At 36.1% G+C, this 25989-nt stretch overlaps 1 protein-coding gene across 1 annotated transcript; it reads left to right on the top strand.

Moving 5' to 3' along the window:
- Positions 1-362: 362 nt before the first annotated feature.
- Positions 363-25863, top strand: enpp2l (ectonucleotide pyrophosphatase/phosphodiesterase 2-like). The gene is made up of 25 exons (XM_032580021.1): positions 363-690; positions 4505-4607; positions 4955-5104; positions 5720-5845; positions 5938-5998; positions 7165-7262; positions 7394-7473; positions 7711-7830; positions 8501-8556; positions 8660-8725; positions 9281-9353; positions 9442-9550; positions 9776-9901; positions 9992-10023; positions 10362-10489; positions 10700-10778; positions 11039-11126; positions 11508-11680; positions 11811-11871; positions 12744-12883; positions 14453-14594; positions 14733-14810; positions 16618-16750; positions 17274-17427; positions 23148-25863. The coding sequence occupies exons 1-25, from the start codon at positions 472-474 to the stop codon at positions 23316-23318; spliced, it is 2766 nt and encodes a 921-aa protein (XP_032435912.1). The 5' UTR covers positions 363-471; the 3' UTR covers positions 23319-25863.
- The last annotated feature ends 126 nt before the right edge of the window (positions 25864-25989 follow it).

The raw sequence follows: 25989 nt of genomic DNA, 5'->3' as shown, positions 1-25989 counted from the left end.
TGGCCTAGATAAAGCGCTGTACACAGGTCATTTATTATTACCTCAACAAAAGTCTAAACATTTGGGAATATTAGTTGGATGCATTGCATGGCATCAGATATGTTGGTGAAAATATAAACTCAATTTGTGGTTTTGTTAAATTTTCTTTGGAACTTTACAATGCACTACAGTTTAATGATTTTTGTCATAAAACTCTTTCTCCAGCAAATGGCCTGTACTTGTTGATCTTATTGTTTTGCTCTAATGATGTTACTAAAATTGTGCAAAAGGTCAAAAATTCGTTCGTTTTCCATTATTTCAGCCTGAAAGCAATCGAAGGGAGATTACACAAACCGTCCCTTTCCCTGTGAGCGCCTCTCTTTCCCCCTCTCCCTGTGTGATCAGCTCAGTGCTGCCGACTGTGTTGGACTCCGGAGCGTCTGTCCGACCTGACGCACTCTTGTACCAAAGCGCTGCTGTCACCATTACTTCATGCTTATTGGCCCAATACCGAGAGAAGCAGAGGCTGGGCAAAGGCAAACAACGGGGGGAGAGAGAAAGAGCCGGACCCCTGAGCTCTGCTCCATCGATCTGCAGAGGTGCACCGAGGATCCTCTATCGGACGCTGGGGACGGATTTCGGAGGTTTTGGATTTTCTGGAATGCCAAAGGTGGATCCGCTGTTTGGAACATGATGCTGCTGGGAAATTTGGTACGGTAAGACTGTCACAGTTTTGTGTTTGATTCCCATATCTCTGTGTTTTAGTTCTCATGTGCATGTCCGAAGGTTTCCCAGCTCCCCCCTCCAAAACCCTCCAAAACAGAGATAGCTCTGTTGGAGAATTGACATATCGACCTGCCTGCTCTTTACTGCCTCACATCAGCGCAAGCAGAAACATTTTCGGGCTTTGCTTCAGCAGAAGGGGCAAATTACATAAGCCCTCCTTGGATGAATATGAATTATGGAGCAGGGATGACTAGCTGCTGTTGTTCTGACTCGAGCTGAGCAAGATGTGTGACGGTGATGGATTGCTTCAGTGTTGCTTAATGTCAGCAACTACACAGATGTGTTTACCTGGGGGAGTTAAAGGTAAACACAAGCTGTAAGTTAATGGTTAGACTGTGGATGACCTCCTTTCCGTGTGCCACAGCGTGGGTTTGATCTGGATGAAACATTTAATTAATATTATTTATGCAGTAATTGTAATAATTAACAAGCAACATAACGATATGTGTTTTTATGGCCTTTTAACCCTCCTGTTATGTTCCGGGTCAAATTGACCCGTTTTAAAGTTTAATTTATTTTTTTAAATAGTTGGAAGTATTTTTTTTGCATGAAACTTTTTCTATTTGTCTTAATAGGTGCACTCTACATATAAATTGAAAATTTATTCATTTTACACATTTGTACCAACCCGTGGGTCTACTTTTTACATAGATACTGTTCGGGTCAATTTGACCCGGCAGTCAGGTTAAAGTGCAACAAAAGATTAAAAAATGTCCAATTCTGTATGTTTCCTTGCAGCTATGAACCATATTTCACCACAAACACACACACCCCTACATGCACACCCTGACACACACAAGCCCACTTTCTCACTACTCTCTTTACTTCACTAGGAAACTGCGAGAAAGCAGGTGTTCATACAACTTTTGACGGAAATCTTTTCTGTTCCCGTTGACAAACTCCACCCACACTGAGTGACACTCAGCAGAAGTGGAGGAAAACATAAATATTTTCTGCATGACTCATTTATCTTGATATTAATCAGCGGGTCAATTTGACCCTGAACAGTATGTATGTCTCAAATTTGATTATAAAGATCACCCATTGAAAAAAATAATAAAATGTAATATAAATTTTTTTTTTTTTTTTTTTTACCAAAGATCAATTTCAAGGAAATTATAGTTTTTTTGTGTTTAGGTTTTTTTCAGTGGACATAAATAATGTAAATTCCATTTTTATGTCCAAATGAGTAAATGAGTAGGTTGTCGTTATTGATCCTTAATTTCTGAGAAATAAAAAAAACATCATGCACAAATATTGATTGAAATGGATAGTATTGGAGTTAATAATCAGATACAAAAATGCCTTGGAGGATTTTTTTGGTTACTGACACTATTGCATGATTAAACACTCCCCGGGTCAAATTGATCCACGGACATTTTTGCTGTGCCCTAGAAACAAACATAACAGAAGGGTTTAAATTAAACAGGTATAGAAGTTCACTTTTTAATTGCCGTGTAGTTGTTTTTTTTTATTTATGTATTTGATAGAATTTAGCCTATATTAATTTTACCATCTATATCTTAAATGTCATTTCATCAGTCAGCCTACAAGATTCACAAACATTTTATGCAGTGTTTTCTAAAATTGGGGTCACAACGTCAACTAGGTCTTGAGATGCTTTTCAGTGATTAAAATAAATAATGGCGAAGCATGTTAAAGCTATAAAGCAATAAAGCAATAACCATAAATAGATACTCAATTCAAATCAACTTGATTCAAACTTCATTGAGCACACAGTATCCTGGTCAATAGTAGATATAAAAAATAGAAAAGGGCAAAGAAGAGAGCGAAAAAGATACAAGTTACATATGGCTGTTATATGGTCTATACTTGTGTAGCGCTTTATCAAGCCCAGAGGACCCCAAAGCCTTTCACACTACATTCAGTCATTCACCCCTTCACGCACACAGTCACACAGATGGTGATAAGCTACTACATTATAGCCACAGCTGCCCTGGGGCAGCCTGACAGATGCGTGTATTTGTCTCTTTAGTTGAATTGCTGTTTGTGAGTCAGAAGTTATGAAATGTTGAAGCCACTGATTAAAAACAACGATTTCTCAAAGGTTTTACAAGTGTCACCTCTATAACTACCTAGTACAACTGTTGCTTGAGGCATTCTAAGTTGTGCAACAGAACTAGGATTTTTCAGCAATGCTGACCTAAAATCCAACGTAGTTGTCTTCTATATAAAAACATCTGACGATATCTATATCAAGACCTGTTCACAAATACCACACTACAATGTCCTCCAGTAATCACATTGTTAGAGTTTTTGAATTCATAAAAGGCAATTAAAATTTACAGTTTTAATCTGCTTTATTTATCATAGTTAGTCTGGTCACCGATCAGAAAAATACTTACAAATCCCACAGGTTTTTCAACTTGAACTGGGAACACAGATAAGCACATGTCCTGGTTATTCTGTTGTCCACTTTAGTATTTACTGAGAGTTTTTAATGTTTTTCTACTCCACTTTTCTTTTGGGTATTTTCCGATGAAGGAAAGACCAGTGTTCTTTAATGGATTTTTTGGCTGCATCACATTTTATTTGTTTTTAATTACATAGCAGTACAAGTGGTACTTGTACTTGTACTATTGCTTGAGAACAATGGATTTATAGAAAGTCAGAGTTCTGTAATGGAAAAATTCTATGGTTCTTAATAAAATAAATGTTCTTGCCCAATAAGATTTTAGTTGTTAGCCTCCTGGAGATGCATCTGTAACACATTTCCTAAGAAAATGTGTTCAAGCTGTGATTCCGCATCAATGAATCTGTAACTGTATCAATGTGTCTTAGTTCCTGAACTGAGAGTGTTCATTGTGTCCAGCATGTTGCTGGACCACTGGACTGATTCATCCTGAGGGAAGTTTTTTAAAACAGAAAATGAGAGTACCAAGTTGTAGCTTCTATAAATCTGAATTTGCTCAGTTGCGATGTCAGCGTCACTGACTGCAAAAGAGAAGCTGAGGTGTTTAAGATCTCTGAAAACTGATCCAAACACAGTTTACAAATAGGCCATTTTACAAGTTTGCAAAGATTGCTTCCAATCAAAATCTCATTTAGTGAAACCTTGCAATACACAAACAAACAAACAAACAAACAAACAAACAAACAAACAAACAAACAAACAAACAAACAAACAAATAAATAAATAAGAAAAAAATCTGTTCTGCAAGTATTAGTTAGATAAGAACCTGTACACTTCACACAAAGCAAATTATGGCCAAATTACAGGCCAGGGGTTTAGTGGCAAGTTCAAGTTGAGTTGTTGAGAATATTTGCAAAAGTCACAACTTTAGAGCAATAGTAAGAAAAGCAAAACAAATCTCAGCTTGCATGACTTAGTCTAAGCAACACAAACACAAATATCTGAGAATTTTAGTAAAAATTGATAATAAACTATAATCATGCTAATTTTGGTGCAAAAAACCTGTTAAACTAAGATTTTTACTGTTTGATGTTACCGCCAATGCTTTGGTCTGTAATATAAGTCAGACCAAATTTGGAACATATTTTGTTTTGCCTATAAAATCTAATGCCTTCAAAGGAGTGCAGAACTTCATAATCCTCACAATTCGTTCAAATAATTCCCATTTAAGAAAAACTTCCACAAATCATTATGCAACTAGGCCACTACTCACACAATAACAGGCTTAACGATGAAGAAATAATGTCTTCAACCTGTATAAAATAACGTAGACTGAAAAATTAAAATAATTTGTGTTTCCTGCAGATTGTGTTAGTGTTCTGTCTTTGGGGAACGGATGTCAGTAGAGCTCACATATTCGAAGCCACACGACCTGGAGATGCAGACAACACATCACCTGTCACTAAACGTAAGAACCAATGTTTTCCTCTTACTCCCCCTATCTTCAAGATTATACATTCATTAACCAAATTTCTGATTTGATATTTTTAATCTTATCACAGTACAAATAATTTCAGTTCTCTTTCCAATCAACAAAAAGCATGTTGCACTTGGTTTTTGAGCAGATGGTATTCATTTATTTTAAGCAGCCTATCTGGCTGTTCTGCTCATTACCCAGGAAAAGGAACAACGTAAAAACATCACTCATGGATATTTGAAAATAATTTGAGTAAATAGTTCAGATGAGCTAACACAATTTTGTGATGATCAGAATGGCAGCTGTTGTTTCTCATTATGGGTTTCTATCCCTTATAGTTGTATCAGAGTGGGTCAGCACAGCAGGATCCTGTCAAGGGAGGTGCTTTGAGTTGGAGGTGGCAGATCCTCCAGGATGCAGATGTGACAATCTGTGTAAAACTTACCTCAGCTGCTGCTCAGACTTCGATGCTCACTGCCTGAAGACAGGTCAGTATTACACAGAATTACACATCTACCCCTCCTTGTCATTTTTCCCTAATCCAAACATACACTAACCAGCCACTTTATTAGGTACAGCTATGTGTATAAATAGTACAGAAAACAATACATTTTGAATTAAGGTAGTCAAAATGACATTTCTAAACACATTACAATGTACCTTGAAACAGAGATCACACTGGAAGCTGCACCTGTCAGTTAAGAACATGAAACTATGGCCACTATTCATGCTGACGCCACAAAATGTAACATTAACAAAAAGGATAAATATTTTCTAGTCTAAAAATCTGAAATTCAGCTCCAACACATATGGAAATATCAGAATTTGTCATAACAAGCATAAACGTATAGATCCATCCTGACTTGAACAAGTAGTTTTGGCTTGAGGCGGTGCTGTAATATTGACATAAATCTTTAATCTAATGCAACCAGTAGCTGAGGTCTCTTTTTTTCCCTTTAACAAAAAACATTGGTTCATTGGGTCAAATTTTCCACCACGTAATCTATTAGCACTCTATTTTGGAATCATTACAGCCAATAAGGCAGAGGGAGGTTTTTATAAAAAGATGGCTGATTGATGATTAATTTGGCTTCTTCTCTTAGCGGGGGGGTTTGAGTGCACGCCTGATCGCTGTGGGGAGGAGAGGAATGAAGACCATGCCTGCCACTGTTCTGATGATTGCTTAGAAAAAGGAGACTGCTGTTCTAACTACAAATCCACATGCAAAGGTACATATACTTAAAAGTTTTGCTAGTAAAACAGGATTTAATTTATTATTGATTCAGAGCAATTGAAAATGTTTGCTTGTCATTTCTTTCAGATGAGACTTCATGGTTGGAGGACAGCTGTGAAGAGATCAAGAGTCCTGAATGTCCTGCAGGGTAAAATTCATATGCTGAATATATTACATTGAACAGGTCAGGAGATTTTGACCTAGTCAGAACGTGTTCTTCTATAAGTTGACACAGAGACAACAATGTTATTTAAATACAAACAAAATATTTGTAGCTTATAAAGTTTATGAAAAAATATTGTATTGACTTAATTGCAATGGGTGTGGTATAATGGTGTTGGGGTTTGAAGATTTCTTTTGGTGTATTTCACTGTTGTTTGATAATGATGCCAGCAGTCCTTAAATATCTGAAATGAAACCTGGAATATTTTCTTCTTTTACTTCTTCTCAGGTAGGCAGCCCTTCCGTCTGACTAATTGTGTAATAACAATGTTCAGCCGGGGCTAAGTTTTAGTTTAGGCTTCCCGATGTTCATTGAAGCTACAGAGTCTAAAGCAAAAGTCTTCAAGTTAAGACTTTTTCTGACCTGAGGATAAAATCAAATCAAGAGCATGTCAATGTTTGTCGTTTGGGCCAGGCAGAATTGAAAAAGTCCATACGGTTTAAAAATGCCTTTGTCATCTGGGCAACAAACATGAACATTAAAATAAAGACTTGCTCATATTCAGGCAGTGTATGCTAAGAAATCTGAAAAGTAATTTTAAAAACATCCTTCTTTTATTTGGGCGACTGATAGGCTACAACATGCAGCATCGATGGAGAGATACTCAGTTCAAATATACTCAGTTCTAAGCTGGTTAAAGAGGAGGACAAAAATAATTGCTTGCATTCAAAGCAACTCTTAAAAATAAAACCTATTCCTGCTCTTTTTCCAGACTTCCACAGGAAGCTAAAATAAGGAATAGATAAGAAGAAAGACACCGTCCATAAGACGGTTTTGAGGCCACTGATGAGCAAAGTAGCACGAAGAGCCAACTCACACAAATCATCTTGATGACATTTGCAAACGGCAATCTAGCTTATTATATCTAAGTAAAGGCTTCTTCCTTTCTGAGTGGCCTTTCAGCTCATGTTGATACAAGAACCTGAGTCACAGTACATAATGACACTTACTAGCTTCAGCCAGCACCTTAACAAGGTTGTTGGCTTTTTTTTTTCTCTTTCTATTGTGTCAAACAAGAAAGCAGTGTGTTCAAGGTGAGTCCTTAAAGAAAAACTGCCATTTTTCATTATATTTACTTTTGTACTTTACAGTTTCGTCCGTCCTCCTCTCATCATGCTGTCTGTTGATGGGTTCAGATCCTCCTACATGAAGAAGAGCAAATATATCATCCCTAACTTACATAAACTCAGTATGCTTCTATTTTACTGTTTCTGGAAAAGAAAATGCATCTTTGTTTTAGTTTTCCATATTGGGAACAACTTTTTTGTAGAATTGGTTTTTCTGTCTTATTCCCAAAGCAAATCAATCGTTTTGTTTTAGGATCATGTGGTGTGTCACCTCCATACATGCGACCCGTCTATCCATCAAAGACATTTCCAAATTTATACACCCTAGCCACAGTAAGTGATGTTCCATAATGCTACGTAAATTGTTTGAATTTCTACTTTGCAAAACTCTTATGGAATGGATTCTAAAGCCAGGCAGTTAATGAATACCTTCATGTTTGAATGCTAAGTACAAACATACTGTATGTTTGTTTCTGTTCAGTTTACTTTTATGGTCTGTTGATGTTGTGACATTGGTACAGGCCTGATTTTTTACCAGCACTGACATAACACTGTTTGGTTTATCTGCAGGGTCTGTACCCAGAGTCCCATGGAATTGTGGGAAACACCATGCATGACCCAGTGTTCAATGCTACCTTCAGCCTACGCACAAGAGAAAAATTAAACCATCGCTGGTGGGGCGGACAGCCAGTGAGTACAGTTCACATACTAGTTAGTTTACTTCAGGCAAAGTGCTGCCCAAATATCTCCACGTCAACAATAATGATATGTTGATTTATTACACCACAGACAATTAAGATGAAAGCATGTTGTCATCATCCCCATCCAGAAGATGGATGGGGTCACCTTGAACATTGAACATTCACCTTGAAGAATATTCAACTTCTTGAACATTCTTGAACATTGAAGAATGTTGTTTGATCTAGACTCCAAATGCAGAGAAAAAATATTAGTGCATCATTGCAAAATGGGTCAGCCACTTTGGGGATGGTGTATCATGACCTTGATCTCCATTATTGTCATCAGTATTGTAAAAAGAGTCCAGGGGCAAACTGTTTTAAACCAGATGACTGACTGATCTTATGTTTGTAGATGACAGTGCAGTTTTTGCAATGATGAAGATGAAGACTACTGATGTTTTACACGATGTTTCAGCAGATGCCTCTTTGGGCAGAAGAGTCTGCCCGATCAGTGCAATCCTGACAAAAGTGCAAACAATGTTGGGTTCACCAGTTGGGTGAATTACCAGTCACCAGATTCTCCAAATAGTGACTGCATACATTTTTGCCATGTATGTGCCCATGTTACAATTTCCTTGTATGAGTAGATTATTGTGTTTTTGCCATCTTCTGTTTTGCAGATCTGGATTACAGCAGAGAAACAAGGAGTGAAAGCAGGGACTTTCTTCTGGCCATGGTACATTAGTACAAAATGTTTTTGAATTGTTTCAAAAATCACTGTTTTTTTATACTATTTCCCGTAAATAGTTTAACTTCTTCAATCTGTTGTTTTTTTCCAGGGTGATTCCTCTTGAAAGAAGAATTTTGACCATTCTCCGTTGGCTGACGCTTTCAGATGAAGAGAGGTATTTTCAACTCTTCTTCAGAAGTTTGTGTAATTGAGTATCCTGTTATAATATTTTTTTCACTTTCAAATTATAGTTAATAAAGACTCATATTTATGGTAATTGACTTTTACTGAATTTTACTTGTTTGCCGCTTCCTTAAACTTTAAGCATTGCAATTTCAACCAGAAAAGTAAAAAAAATAAGTAGTTTCTAGAAACAGAAGGATGTATCCCTTTTAAACCTCTTCAAAAATCAAGGTTGCTTCTTCGACATCAAACATTCCTTACAGTTAAGTATGTGGAAAAGCTGAATGACTTTGGAGTGTTTTTGGTTTTGGGTGCCACAACAGAAACTAGTTCTAGTCCAACATTTCTTTGTAATTTAGCATTGAGAATCCTCTTAAAAATCAAAAAGGCATTATAAATTACATGAAATCAGTTGGGAGAGATGAATGGAACTCAGGCTTTAAAACAAGTTTGGCAAAGGACTTCTCTTGTCTAATTGAACACAAAATGGCCTCATATCAAATATAATTTCCTATTAAACAAAATGAGTAATTGTGTTATTCTTTAGGCCCTATGTTTATGCAGTCCACTCAGAGCAGCCGGATACCTTTGGCCATCGCCTTGGACCACTCAGCAGTGAGGTAAGAAAGGAAGATTCAGAAAGTGTCTCTGAAATAAGTTGTATAATTTATTTTACCCATATGGTTTAATCATGCTTTTGGTCCTCAGCTGGACAACCCTTTGAGGGAAATTGACAACATCATTGGTCAGCTAATGAATGGACTGAAGCAGATGAATCTGCACCGATGTGTCAATGTCATCATTGTAGGCGATCACGGTACTCCCTGACTTCCTTCTGGTTTTGTTGTTATTGTTTATAAGTGGACATAACACAAATTAAATTTGATTGTACATTTCAAAAAATTTACAAGAGACTTTAATTAGATTTTTTAAATCCAAGAAGTAAAGCAATTTCTCAGTTTATTATTTTACTTGTAATTAACTTGGGATGATTTATTAGTAACACCAAATACACAAACATGTGACATAATGTTTCTGACAGGTATGGAAGAGGCCCACTGTGACAGGACAGAGTTTCTCAGCAACTACCCTCTAAATCTTGACGATATCATGCTCATCCCTGGCTCCATTGGTAGAATTCGCCCTCGTGATCCTAAATCCACCACATGTAAGATAAGAATAATTGGAAATAAGTATAGGTGCGAATTTGAAAAAAAATATAGTCAGTCTTCATCATCCCTCATTTTTCCATTTTCAGATGACCCAAAGGTTGTGGTTGGAAACCTTACTGTAAGTATGACAACATAAGAGAATGTAGCATCTGTGACTGGCCACGATAAAACCAGGAGCAAGTGTACCGCGGGGCATTAACAGATTCTGGAAATCTGTAAATTTTAAGCTTTCTAATGATGTTAACTACATATAAATAAAAACAAAAGAGGATATGGCCATTTGAATGTTGGCACACTACTAAAAAGATGAGGGAATAAGCAGCCATCTGAGTTTTCAAAAAACCCCAAACTTGATGAGCTTGTTTCTGGTTTTGCATCACATGTTGAACTAAAGGATGGTGCATTTACTGAGCAAAAGTAGGTTCAAGATGTTCAACAGAAGGCTTTCTGTTTCAGTGTAAAATGCCTACTCAGCACTTTAGACCGTACCTGAAGCACCATTTACCCAAGAGGCTTCACTACGCCAACAACCGCAGGATCGAGGATGTCCAGCTTTTGATGGAGAGGAAATGGCACATTGCTAAGTAACCTGACACATAGTTATACTGCAACGTAGGAAGATATTAATGCTCCAAAAACTGGAGACTTTGTGCCAGATTTAGCATTTGAATCAAAGATCTTGTAACATCTTGAATATTAAATACAAAATTTCATTCTGTGTTCTCTGTAAATCTTTATAAATCAGTTTTGCTTTATGGCACTGATTTTCAGTACGGAAAAAAAATGTTTTTCAGGAAACTGCCAGAAAAACCAAGATCTCGGTGCGGTTTCTTTGGTGACCATGGATTTGACAACAAGATAACAAGCATGAGGGTAATGAAGTATTATACTTTTTCTCCACTTTACACAATGGTCATAAAGGTGTCAGGTAGAATTTTTGACCATTGGAAGAAATGAAGTCACAGGTCACTGTGAGATGGATGGCAGAATTGGAGAGAAATTGGCCTAGAAATTCAATGTGTGCCTGTGTAGTTCAGATTAAAACTGTAGATCGAAATAAAACCAAATAAATCATATTTCACATTTTTGAGGAGTGTACTTTTGTGATTTATACTTTCTCTCCTTGTATGCAGACAATCTTTATTGGCCATGGACCAAGTTTCAAATTCCAGAAACGTGTGCCAGAGTTTGACAATATCGAGCTATACAATGTCATGTGTGGTAAGAATAAAATTTCCCCTTAATAAAGAGGATTGAACTAGAACTTAGATAGTGAAAAGAGTTAAAGGTTTTGTTTCACTGTTAAGTTCAGTGATAGAAACCCTTTGTTAGAGTCACAACAACTGAGCTGTTATTTTTATCTTTTCATTAGTACTTTGTTAGGTACAGCGGTATACTCATTTCTGACTGGTTGACGTGTAGCACTTCAGAAAATATGACAACATGCATCATAAATAATTTTGCATGATAATTATTTGATTCTTATCTTGGATTTAACAGGACACTTATAAGAGAAACTTGCATTCCTAAATATTAGCATCAGGTGAATACTTTCATCCACTTACCAAATCTTCTAGTCCTTGTATTTGTCTCTGATGACAGACTTGTTGGGGTTGAAGCCAGCTCCTAACAATGGAACACATGGTAGTCTAAATGACATGCTGAAGGATCCGCCCTTCCTGCCCATCATGCCAGAGGAAGTCACACCTCCATCTCCGGCGTCTGACTCCAACCACGCAATGATTCACGATCTGGGGTGCAGCTGTGAGGATGAGGTTAGGAAAGGATTTTGAAAAGAAAAGATAAAATAATAAATAAATAACTAAGTAAAAAGCAGTCACAATTCAGGTTATCAGTACTGTTAAAATGAGTTTCCATTTGCCTGTTCTTTCCATCTCCCTCCAGAACAAGGTGGAGGAGATAATTGAAACCTTTACCCCTGCACCAGATGGCGCCTACGGTTTCAGTGAGTTTCCTATCCTCTGCCAATCTAAAGTATGACAGTTATTAAAACATTCCTTGTGGAACAGCTGAGTGTGTGTATATTCTGACAAACACTCATGTTATTTATTGTCACAAAGGAAAGCAAAAAAAAATAAAATAAAAAATACTGGGATATTTAAATTTAACCATGAATATCTAACAATATTTCCAGCAAAATTCCAGCTATATTGATTAGTGATAAGAAAAAAAAATTTCATCACTGTACCTCATACTTGCTGCTCTTTTTAACATATTTACAGTATTGATATGATCTATCATTGCACTTTTTTTGTGTAACCAGCATATGTTCCATTACGAAAATGACAATATTCCACCACATGATAGGGAACAGAAAACATTCATGCCGTCGATTTCTTGCACAATGTTTGGGGATTTGTTGCACAACCTTTCATCAGCACATCTATGAAATCCTTCCCTGACTTGCTTTGATCTAGCAACGTTTCAGGATGTCTTCGGATTGTTCAGTGGCCGTCAAGTCAAGGTGACTGAGACATGTTACACAAGAAATTGTCCCCAGCATTACCTGAAAATACTGAAATAAATATTTAGTTAGTAGAAGATAGAATGCATGAAATTTTGCTGGTGGATGGACTTTGTGCCCTGCCTCATGCAGTCAGTCAGTGAGTTACCCAGTTAGCCTCCGGGTTGCCCCCAGGGCACAGACCTTATAGTTAGTAGATACTTGACTGTAGTTTATTTTTTTATCCCTACCCCTCCACCCCCAAGACCACCTAAGGTATCAGGAATTGATTATTTCGATAATTAAGTGAACTAATTATGATTTATAAGTTAACCAAACATCTGTGATGTAATTTTATGTTTATATATTTGCAGACACCACCCATCTTCCATTTGGTCGCCCAGCAGTGATGTTCAATACTCAATACAGTCTACTTCATCATGTGGAATTTATCAGTGGATACAGCAAAGAGCTGGCCATGCCACTCTGGACAGCATACACACTACCCCGACAGGTACACGCACAAACATGCACCCACACACACCCACGCCCACCCATACTTGCGCAAGTACACGCACACACACCCCCACGCAGACTCCATAGCACTCTGTGGCTCATAAAAGTTCTTTACAACCTTGGTAAATATCCCATGTTGTGTGCAGATTGAAGCTATCAACAGAAGTTACTGATTTGAGTTTTGTGGCATATTTCTGATCTATAAAGCTTTAGCATGACAATTTAAACAGACTATGATTAAGTTGACAGCATTAAAAACATCTTTTACTAGTCTTCCTACCCTCATCAGTCTTTCGTGTAAGGGATTTGCTACCTGCAGCTCTTAAGAACCGCCATAGTGGGTTTTTTTCTAACTACAAACCAAGAATTGTTTTTAGAAAAATGACTTGTGTTGGGCATTTTTGTGTGTTTTTTACAGTTTCTGCAAAGTTTTTATACAACAGGACTAAACAAGTGGTGCATTTAAATTTTTTATTAGGGGACAAGCTGACCTTCATCAGATTAAATATTTTTTGTAAATGCCTACGAAGGAGAAATTAAGCAGACTTTTCATTAAACCCACATTTCTGTTAAACCACATTTTTCATTGGCTTGATGTAATATTCCAGTCTAAAATGTCATGATTTCATTACCTTTAAGCTGAAAATCCTTATAACTAATAGATCTAAAGGTTTGAAAACACTAGTCACCAGTACAATTATTCCATATGTTTCAGTTTCACGCAAAAAACACAAAAAAATCTGTAATATTCTAGTTGATTAAATATGACTGTAGAATTAAAGAAATGCATTCTGTAGTTGACAGCCTTCATCTAATATGACAAATATGCCATTGTTCAGCCTATGAAAATCAAATCTAAATAGTCTTTTGCAGTTAATTCCATGTCCTTTGCAATTTTTTGGAACACAATTGCTATTGTGATAATTGCACATTACCTGGACAATTTAATATTTAAGAAATTCAACTATAACATTGTCTTAATTCTGTTTGGAGGCCATTTAGCTTTGATGGCCATTGTGAACAGAATGTTTAGATTCTTTCTATCAGTTTACTTTTTTTCAAATTTGACACAGATTGTCCCACATTAGGAGGCAAAATCTGTGTTGTCAGTATTGATGTAGGTCTGTATGGTGTCAAGATTGGCCAGAGGAGGAACAACCAAATTAAAATTCTCTATTATTGTTACTGGGTTTATTATCTTAAAACTAAAATATTGTAAGAATGATTGTCCCTTTTGGCACATTGAGTCATGGCAGAGCATGGAGGTAGCATAAATGTAATCATGAACTCCTACCACAGTGAACAGACACAGTGAACACGTGTTTCCCTCATGTTTATGCAGACGTGTTGCAGGTTTACAAGAAACATCTGCTCACTTCTCCTTGGGCATGCTGAAATACACACATTCACACACAAACGCCCCTAAAAAGACTGAGGCATGAATCCAGAAGTGACTGGTTGCTTTGTCACTGCCCTTGTCTGCTTTTAGTATTCTTTATGCTTCCCATCAATATGGAATTGACTCCATCTGTATTTCTCTCTCATACTTAGTGTCTTTTTTTAACAGGAGGATTTGACTCCCATACCGGACGTTTCTCCTTCTGCTAACTGTATCCGAGTTGACCCAAGAGTTTCTTCAGTTCACAGTCAGAGCTGCACAAACTACAAACAGAACAACCACCTCACTTATGGCTTCCTCTTTCCTCCAGGTAAAACTCCATGTTATGTGGTGCATACTCAATAAATTTTTCAACTCCTTCTTTGCAATTAAGGGGGGTTATTCAAAATACAAGCATTCAATGAGCAACAATATATTAAAATATTCTAAAAATGTTTTATGTCAACAGAACTAGCAACATCTCCAGAGTCAAGATATGATTCCTCGCTCATCACCAACACTGTTCCCATGTACCCTGCTTTCAAGAGTGAGTTAGAGTCTTAAAATGCAACAGTGAAAAATAAGATTAAATGTAGCACTTTTGATTGCAGCAAGAAACAAAATGTGTTTATTTGTTACCTGTGATATGCTTAGAATCTTACATCATTTCTAGTTTTAACAGCCTATATACTGTAACTATAAAAGGTCAGTTAAAAAAAACCAAAAAACAAGAAAAAAGTTTAGGACAGAAAACTGGGATTTTTCATGTTGTTTGTCACGTGTCTTGTAACGACTCTTCAAAATGGGAATGATAGGAGAACAGATCATCCATGTAACAGGAATGGGTGTGAGCCTCATAAATTAGGAAAAAACAACTAGGAAACATTCATTTTTCAAAATCTGCCCATATCTACCAGCAGTAAAATCATTAAAAATGTAAAACTGGAACTGGGATTAACAAGGCTGGATGAGAGCTCACGTTTAATTTTCCATCATGGTGGAATGGTAAAACGCCTTTGGGATTTTAACTGTGTTTTAAGTGTGTGCCTTTGGTCAGATGATACTGAGATTGACATAAAATAAAGGCAGGGACTTTTAGGGAAGCACCCCATATTGATTGTTAGGTGCAGTGGACATCAATCTGTTATGATAAAAGAAATAAATATGTGGACATTTTTGCAATAATGATAATAATAAATAGGAAAAATTAAGAGATGTAGGCCTCTACCTAATTGTGTAACAGAGGAAATGCATGTATCAAATTCAGTGCAATTTAAATTGCTGTGTTTGACAAAAGAAATGCTGTCTTTCCTTTTTAAGGCATGGTGGGTTTGAGTCTCCTCCTTTCCTTTGCATCAGTGACATTCATTGGTGTCACATGAGGCAGAGGACAGAAAGGCGCTGACATCAGGTCTGAGTCAGGACATACTGATACCCATTGTTTATGAAGAGAGAGAGGACTTATCAGGACACAACACAGCCTCTGTCTTTGAACCACTGTCCAGTTCAGCCACAAACAATTTATTATAGACATCAGATCTGTTTGTGTGGAGGGGTGTGTTGATTCCACATCAGGGCAGTAAAATGTTTTTCCTTTTTTTACTTGTCCTTTAGGTGAGATTCGGTGGTGTCACATAAAACAGAAAGAAAATTGGTGACATGAGGTCTGAGTGAGGACAGGCTGATACCTGTTGTTTATGTGGGGAGAAAGCAGTTATCAGACTAAACACTGACTCTTTTGGAAATCCTGCCTTATGCACAGACAGATCATTTGTTACTGTCATCAGATCGGGGTGTGTGAGTGTGTGTTAGGTCAGTGGGGTGTAATGGTTTTAGAGTTACACTGCAAAACTGTTCCGAAATGTTAAATTTCAGTGCTCCCACCATGTGAAGTTGTAAATACACAGCCCCTCTTTTGCAGTCTTTCCATGTTGTGGCTTTTTGTACAGTTAACAAATTGCAGATTTGATGTTGCAATGTTTAGCCATTAATCCTTGGGTGAGATTTTATGACGGCTGTGGTTTTGAAACACTAAAATGGTCGATCTTCAAGATGTTTGATCAATACAAGTGAGGAACAAGTGGCTCCATGCATCATTCTGAAAACAAAAGACAAATTTCATTGGTTAACCGTGAAAGAACTGCATTTCCATTTTACCAGATGTGGGTTGTTGCTTTTACTTGAAGATGATTATATTGAGTAAAGTGATGCTAGTTGTTATCACTACTCTACTCACTTCACTTTGCTAAATTTAGAAAAAGCAAATTTTAATAAAACTCTTCTGTTCAACGTGAAGGTTGATTTCTAAACACATGGTAAGTTGTTTTTGCTTTCATTTTTTTGTGTGCGTACAGGAATATGGAGCTACCTCCAGGGGACGCTGCTGAGGCGTTACAGTGAAGAAAACAATGGTATTAATGTTCTCTCTGGGCCTATCTTCGACTATAACTACGACGGCCTTCGAGACACCACAGCGCAGATTAAAGAGTATGTTTTTCACAGCAGCTCCTAAATGTAACAAATGGAGTGGTGACAAACATCCTGTTTGAAAAGGATGAAATTGGGAAAATTTGCCAATTTGGGAGGAAAAATGTAATAATTACAAAATACAAAAGTATATAAAGAATGAGAAGATTTCTAATTCAAAAAGTCAGTTATAACTTACAGATCAGCGGATCAAGACTTAGGAATAAAATGAGAATACTAAAACGCCAACAAAAAAGGAAGACATCATGCAGATTTTAACTGAAACACAAGGATCTGGGATGATCCTTAATGAATCATCCCAGATTGTGTAGCTTCTGTTGGCCGATTACAGTTAGCCTTTATATTCCTAATACTCCTGAATCCTGAAATACTTTCAGTTTCAAGCAACTTGCATGAATATCTATTTAATAACTTGTAAATTAAGATACTTTTTGTTTTGAGACCATAGGTTCAACATAGATAAACAAAAAGTCCAAATTTTACAACCAGTAATCTGACTTTGTGTTTGGGTATTTTTCTTAAGATCTTCAGCGAATTCACCCCTCATTCCTACCCACTTCTACACGATTGTGTCGAGCTGCCAGGAGATGAACCAGACGGTAGATGAGTGTGATGGGGCTCTCAAGGTGTTTTCCTTCATCCTTCCTCACAGGCCAGACAACAGTGAAACCTGCAATGTAAGTTCAAAATAACACCAGCAGGTGGAAGCAAAACCGTGTACTACATAAGTTTGCTTTGCTTGTTGACATGTTAAAATGAACAAAATCAATATGAATATTGCACAAGTTTACCAAAATGTATTATTTTGATACTTTATGGAATCAAGCCTTACTTTAAAATATGCTGAAATGTTGTTCAAACTGTGGGAAATTTCATGGGTTTGTGCAGCTTCAGCAGAGTTCAGTGAGTTTACTCAAGTTCATATTAAATTAGCAGAAACTATGATTTATACGTTGATTCACTCGATGTTTGATCCCAACAATTGCTATCCCTTTAATTCTCCCATCTAGCTCTTTTCAAAGCTAGTAGGGTTGTGCAATTATGTCACATTTTGTTTTTTGGAATCCAGGATAAAAATAGTCTCTGCTTGTTTTTGTTTATGCAGACACTTAATTTTTATGCATGCTGTATGGCCTTTTATGCTGCCTTACATGTAGCACTGACACATTCTGTCAAACTCAAAAACTCCTCTTAGCTCCACACAAGCTGAATTTTGACAAAATATTTGCATTGTTATCTACAGGGTAAATGTGTGAGTATTATCTTATTGTTTATGACAAATGTTGCTGAGTCTATGCCATGTGACTTAATAGTTGTTGCTGATATTGGGATTTCAGATTTTGTCACTTTGAAAGATGCATTATTTGCACTTTACTGCCAGTGAGTTAATATGTCATGTGACCTTGAAAACTTGATTATCATGTGAAAGAAACCACACAGATAAGCTACATCTGGTACAAAAATTCCTTATTTCTTTTAAAGTTAGTTTGTCAACAAAAATAAATTATGGTCCAAACAGACTTTCTTTTATGTTAGTTTTTATGGTGCTGTTACTTAAGTGTGGTTAAAATCTATATCAACACATTGCAAGGTCTGAATTGAATTGTCAGATTATTCCATTCTAATCCAGAAACTCCTGCAGTTACTTGTGTGTTTTGAACCATGTAGCAAGTTTTCTTACGCAATTGTCTTCTTTAATCCCACACCATCTTCCCACTAATTAACCGACTTCACAGCCATTGGTGAGGAAAAGCCCGCATACAACATGATGCTGCCACCATCATGTTTCTCAGTGGGGATTGTGTGTTAAGGGTGATTTGCAGGAAGTTTTCTGCTACATGCAGCATTTCCAAAAGTTCTGTTTTGTTCTTTGGAGACCAGAGGTCCTTTTTCCAACATATATTAGAACCATATTCAATTTTTGTTGCACCTCACAGTAATGCACTGCTTTGTGTTGGTGGCAATGTCATGAAATTTCAAGTACACACATGGAAGTTAGTGGTGGTGATGTGACAAAACGTGGAACCGGTCCAAGCAGGGTATTGTAAAAAGAGAGGAAATCACTGTCTTGTTCTTCCCCTTATCCTGATGACTTCACTTAGAAACAATTTCTTCAGTTAGATGCTCAGATAAAATTTCTTAAACAAAAGTCACTAATAGTGTAACGACAAAAAGTGTGACTCATAGTAACGGCGTTGTATTAGAGTTCAGATAAGGTGGGTAATCTTTTATTTTCAAAGGTCTTTCCTGGTTTCTGTGGTGCTTAACATTTCTGTAGGTGGCACACTTTCCTTTTAAATGCACTGCTCCCTATTCAGATGTTGCAAAAAAGACCTAGAATCAAATCCTTTGCAGACCATGAGAACTTTGTAACCGCATATAAACACTTCAAATTTCTTTTGGATGTAAAAAGAACAAAACTTTCAAAAAAGAAAAACTCAAGCAAGCAAAAAAAGCTTGAAAACAGAAAAAAACACTACAAAGGCAGTCATAATATTGTACTTTCTCCATTATACTCTGTGACATTCATAGAGAAATAAAAAATTTTGAAAGAAAGAGGAATCCCCTTGATTCCCCTGGTGAGGTGAGGTAGACTAACATCTTAGTCATTGTTATCTGGTTTCATCTTTACCTTTAATCATATGTAGACTTTGATTTTAACTTCCTGTTTCATTTTGACATTACCACCTGTTAATGCCACCAGCAGGAGGTGACATGGAGGCCAAAAGAAAAAAAAGAAGAATCTAAAACAAATATCTACATTTTTCAACATAGCAAATATAAAAAAAAACTATATACATTCTAAATGTATTTAAAATATTATCTGAGTTGTGAGGTAGTACTGCTACTTGTTAACTTGTTTTGTCAGATGTTAGAACGTCAGTGTTATTGTGAAAAGAGCGACTAGATATTTGAACATTTGCTAACAATGCAGACTGATAGTTGAAACCAGATGCTTACATACACTGTAAGAAAGACAACTTTCAATTAATCAGACTAAAGACTAAATGACATCAATGTATCAGGAAGGGAACTGTGGTTTTTCACAACTATGGTTTGTCCGTGGTCACATTTTCAAGCTAACTAATGGGACAATTATCAAGTGATCAATACAGTTTTGTGATATGATGACTGGACACCCTGGGAATGTCTAGACATTATATCATCCATCCAGAGATGAATATGTTTTGGTGTGAAATATGCAATCGAACCCCGGAAAGGTAAAACACCTTTATCCCCAGTGAAGTATGTCTTGCACCAACGTAGGCTGAAAGGGCTCTCTGAACAGAAGAAGACATTTCAAAAACTAGCTAGTGAATAGTGAACAGTTTGTTTAGTCCGATTTATTGTCACATGGTGAGGCGAAAAATGGTTATGTGTAGTTTTACACAGCGTATGTAAAAATTTGGTTTGAACTTTAAACATGTAGGTTATTTTTAAATGATCATTTTTAGGATGTAACAGAATAATGAAATCACAACTATTAAATTTCATCACTGGTGAGCTTTGAATCTGACAAAACATCAAGAAATTGAGTCTGAGTCAGATTCTAAATTGATTTTATTTCTATCAAGAAAAGAAAATAGCACAAGGGTGTTTTTTTAGCCTTTCACACACTTTGTTACTAAAGAATAATGTTATTTCAACAACATTCTGAGGAATTCAGCCCACCTTGTGCAGATTGTTTTCTCTGTCAGAAGACATATGTTTTGAGGCCCCTGATATGACTTCCAGTGAAGCCAAATAGTTAATTTTACTTGCAACATCCATTTACCTCCCTTTGGCAAAAATACCAAAGAAAAGGATTCATATAGTTACGTGTTTTACTGTCAGACCATGTGTGTCACGTCACCCACCACCACCCTGAACTAGTATAGCTGTGGGTGAGATTTTTTTATGATTCTCTGAATGTTCGACAACCCCTGTATGTACACTTACACCTACACATTTATAGCCTCAACAGCAACCGTTAGAACAAGGAAGTGGATTGTCAACTGTAGTTTACACTAAATTTACGTTATAAGGAAGTGAAAGTGAGCTGTCTAAAGAGTAAAGGGCAAATGTAGAAGTTATGCTGACTTTGCTGTTCGCCCATTGACCACTGGAGATGAGCACCAGCATTCCTCATGACCACACCGTATAAGCGTATAAGATGGATGGATGGATGGATGGATGGATGGATGGATGGATGGACAGACATTGGAAAAATCAGTAAAAATGCACAATAAAGGTCTTTTTGAAGTTGAATGTTTGAAGTTTCTAAGTAACATTAAAACCTTGGCCTATCTTGTTCTTGTGAACTCATGTCATGTCTCGTCTTGCCTTGTGAAAGATGGCAAAAGGTACGGTACCACTCCTAGTGATTTCTAGTCTTTGGTTATAGGAGGGGAAATCTTTTTAACCACCAAAAAGGCTAGGGTAAGACAAACAAGGCAGAGACATTTGCATTTGTTTGTTCTTGATGCAGTATTTTTAGAATGTGGATTCTGATTGTTCTAGCTGCTTAACCACAAAGTTTCATTAATGTTGCAGAAAGTAAAACAATTTAATCCAATGTTGAACACACCTGCACGTAACTGAAGATGAGTTTTGATGTAATTGCAGAGTAATTTCACAGCTTCTAGAGATTAGTCTTTATTTTCTTTGCTTATTTAGAAACCCCTTCCATACTTTCCAAGTAATAAACTAAAAAAAGCTCCTCTCTTGACAATTTGTAAATTGTTACTGTTACAACATAGAATAAATATTTTGTCATTTATCTTTCTTTACTTTAGCGTACTTTACTTTAACATAAAAAGTAAAATATGTTAAATGTAATTTATTTTACTAATACCACTTTCAGTTACAAGCATTTCTGGGCAATATTTACCTAAAGAATAGTTGATAAATATTTTTCTGAATATATTAAGGCAATAAATATAGAATATAGGTATTTTGTGAATCATTTGACAGTACTTTTTCTTCTATGAGTCTAATTATAGCTCAGAATCCTAGACGAAGATTTCCTGTAAGCCAGCCACAAAGAGATAGACATAGATCTGGTACTTATTATCATTCCCGCAACACAGATCTATGCCGTCTATTTATATGTATATGTGTGTGGTGGTGTCTAATATGCCCTGTGTTTTTCTTTAGAAGATGGCTTCTGTTAATATAGTTCAGTGGAAACATTGCACTATACTAATCGTTTATCCAGCATTGGTGTGTTATTGTGGGCAAACGACTTAGGTTTCTCAGATAAAGTCTCACATAACCAAAAGAAAACAATGTATCTTTAGAAATAATACACTAGAACTCATCTTCTCTGTTGGCATCGACAAAAGCAACAACTCTAAACTGAAGTTGTGTCACGAATGTTGACATCACACAGCAACAATGAGTAGCCAAATATTAAATAATAAATTACATGGAAAGATTTCAAATAACTTATGTCTCCAGGGCATCAATTATTTAATAGAGGTAGTCATATAAACTTATCTGGAATACTATTTCAGATAAGATAGCATTATTTCATCCAATGTTCATTATTTTTGGACGAGCAAGAAAAACTGTCTTCTAATTAATTATCTAACAGGTCAAGTAAGAATGAAGGGTCGGTGCAACCAAACCAACCTTAAGTCTAATGCCAACGGTGACCGTTATTCAACAAGAAAAGGCTAAATATGTTTGATACTTGTGTAAAGTGTTTTCCTGAATAATTATGGTATTATTTCAGGTTTTTTTTTTTCTTTTGATCAAAATGGTGAGCAGTGTGCATTAATATGTATGAAGTGACACACGTAAAGTCAAGAGCGGAGCATTGACATGAAAACTGTGATTCATATTGAAGTAATGGAGCAAAGTAGAGAGTATAAACACAGGCTGGCAACTGAATGTGGAGTCTGAGCCAATTCTTAAATGTCACGTTTCCTAAGTAGATCGAGTTTGGGCTTATTAAAGTGAATACAAAAACTCTGTTAAGAGCTAAGGCAGAGCTCCAAGCTCTGCCAAGCTGTGCCTCGCCAAGCTGTGCCTCGCCACAGAAGTCTGGGATTATCCAGGCTCCTGTGGAAATTGCCAAATATACAAGAAAGGTGCTAAGTTGGGAAAACAGTGCTTTCAATAATCTTAACTACAATAATGATTGAACATCTTGCGCTCCTTTGGTCCCTATTATGTTTCTGGTCATTCCAGTTGTCTAATAGTTCAAGGTAATTTTCTGTGTTCCCAGAGCTGGTTTCTGACGAACGTTGCATGTATTTGGGTCAAGGAAAGTTTTGTAATCCTGGAAAATTGTTTTGTGCAAATTAGTCAGGACTATTAGACATGTTCTGAAAAATTTCTTTCCATTGAAATGGAAGTTTGTCATTAGGGTATATTGGTATCAACAGTTAATAACCCTTGCTTGTATTTGCAGAGTGCTGAGGATGATTCCCAGTGGGTTGAAGACCTGTTGAAGCATCATACAGCCCGGGTTCGAGATGTGGAGATCTTGACGGGCCTCGACCTGTACAGATCCACTAACCTCACCTACATCAGCACCTTGAGCCTCAAAACCTACTTGAACACCTTCGAGAGTGATGACTAGACAGACAGATAAAGATGCAGATGCGCAGGATGTCATAAAAGCCATGTATTATGTCTGAATGCTTGCTGGAAATTTTATACATACATTTTGCTCCAAAGGACCCATCTAGGAAGAGTTTTCACAGGGAAATACATTTCTGAAAATTAAAACAATGTAAAAGAACTTTAGTAGAATTGTTGAATACCATTAAAAAAAATCAGGGAAGCAGCTCGATCAGAGATGCAGATTTTATTAATATAGCTATATTCTCTTGCATACATAAAGCACTATAACAGTGCAGCTCTGTAAGTATAAATAATCTTTACCTAATATTCCCAATGGACGCCAATTGCATGCAGTCAAATATTAGAAAATATTTAATAGTTTTTGTTTTAAAAATCTGTAGATCCTACAAGTTTAATGCAAGAATTAACCTGAAATAACAAACTGTAATGTGGAATAAAAAATCTGTATATAAAATTCTGAAGCAGAGTACTAGTGTTTGCAGATTCAAGCTAAACTAAATATGCAAAATTAGCAGTGTTAAAACAATCCTTTATAAATATGATGAATTTCTTTTTGGAATACATAGCTTAAAGTTGTGTATCATATCACTTTTGAATATTATTCACTGTTCTCTAACATCATGAAATCTGAAGCTGAAGGTAACAAGGTATGAGCAAAGATAAGCTAAGCTAAGCAGCAAAAAAGATGTTATCAAATATGCATTTTGTATGGTAAATATGGAATTGCAGACAAAAATGTGTTGGAGGAGTTGGTGTTTGATAATACATGTTAATTAGTGAAAACAATAAGACATGTTTAACCCTGTGATCTGTGTATGATTTAAAATGTCCAATTATCAGCAGTGAGGATATACAGTATCTTAGTTCAAAAGACTTCCCAAGTCTTTGTGTTAACCAAAGCTAGTGACCTCTTGTAAAAAATACTATTCAATTAACATTTGCAAATACATAAAAAACAACGGCCACCTCATTTATAACGTTTAAGGAATGCTAGAAGTTCATACAAATAATTCAAAAAGTAGCTAATCTCATAATGTAGCCTGGTGACTAACTGTTTGCAGGTTTCAGTATCAGCTCATATCTTTTTCTTTGTGTTTAACTTGAATAAATAGTTACATTTTTGTCTCCATCATCACATATATACAAAATAATCCAAAATATTACCAAAATACCCCTTACTGTACATACTTAACATGTCGAGCTTTGGGCTGAGAAAAACCTCTGATCACAGAAAAGATGTTGCATTTGTGGATCTTTGTTCTTGTTTGGGATACAAAATGATTTATTTTTGCTTAATTGAATATAATAATATGCACTAACAAGACCAACACTAATTGTGACCAAATGTTTTTGTTGTTTTTTTTACAGTGCATTGTTAAAAGAAAAACACCATTCTGTTAATTTCATAGTCACCCTAGTGTTCTTATCCGGTTCTGTTGTATTTTATCTTTTTTTTCCTAAAATAGTTTATCTTAGTGTTTTTTGCACTATGACAATAATAGCCAGTGGGTGAAATATAACTAATTCAGTGGAACAACGCAACTCCATTTAGCATTAGAATTGATTGAAATGAAATCTTTTTTTTCTTCCAAAACTACATTACTGCTTATGTTATGGAAGGAGATGCTGGGATTTTAAAAATAAATCCTTTGGATTAGACTCCACACAACAGAATCAATTAAACCACCTCACCATTGCAGTCAAATTTGTGATTATAGTTTTATTTTTCAAATTCTTTTGCATGCATGTTACTCTACAAATCGTCTTAAACATAATCCACATCAGTTTAAAGCATGTACATTTTTTTCTTGGTCAAGTTGAAGAATCCATAAATTCTAAATCACAAATAACTCAAACTTAGATGTTAGGTTGTAAAGCATCAGGCAACTTTAAAAATTTTTTGAGTCTAACCAATGTTTGGCTTTTATTTAAACAGAGGTTCAGCGGTGTGTTGCAGAGTTTACATTCTTACTGTCTGAGAATAAGGACTGCTTAGTCTTTGACCCAAGCAGTAAAAGATTTTAAGCATCAAAGCACTTGTCTGATGTTGCATTTGTTGCCAGTTTTTTTGTCTTTTAAATTGCCAGCATTCATACTCTTAACTCTGTACAGATAGAATCCCAAATTGATCTGTTGCATTTATTTCATTTATTTTCATAGTATTGTATTCATGAGTTAATGTATCCTAACATATCCTAACATACATAATCAGTAGAAGAGAAATACATTACTTTGACCTTTGAGAGCTTGTCAAGATGTAGACAGACCAATTTTTATTCCTCTAGTCCTTTAAATAAAAGCCATGTAGGTTATAAAAAATATTATAGTGAGTGTTTGTTTTAAACTATGGTCAATTTATAACTCAAAATGACACTTTACAATGAAGAGCTCCTTTATCTTTATGTGCAGTGATGGTGGTCACGTAAAAAACACTCTACCAAGTCGTGTTACCAAAGGGCATTTTAGTTCTGTATCTTTTACCAGGTAAGTGCTATGGATCTACGGTACATAAGGATTATATTGATAAAACAATCCCTTTACTTTCTTTGTGCACTTTGTCATTGTAGGCACCTTTGTCAGTTTACAGAGGTTAGCTCCGATAGTTTGTAGCTATCAGTAAAAATGAAAAAAATAAGATTGCCTTGCTCTAAATAGGTGGATTACCA

Source organism: Xiphophorus hellerii, chromosome 13 (genome assembly GCF_003331165.1).
Source record: "Xiphophorus hellerii strain 12219 chromosome 13, Xiphophorus_hellerii-4.1, whole genome shotgun sequence".
NCBI classification, from domain to species: Eukaryota; Metazoa; Chordata; class Actinopteri; order Cyprinodontiformes; family Poeciliidae; genus Xiphophorus; species Xiphophorus hellerii.
This window is presented reverse-complemented; position numbering and strand designations above follow the sequence as displayed.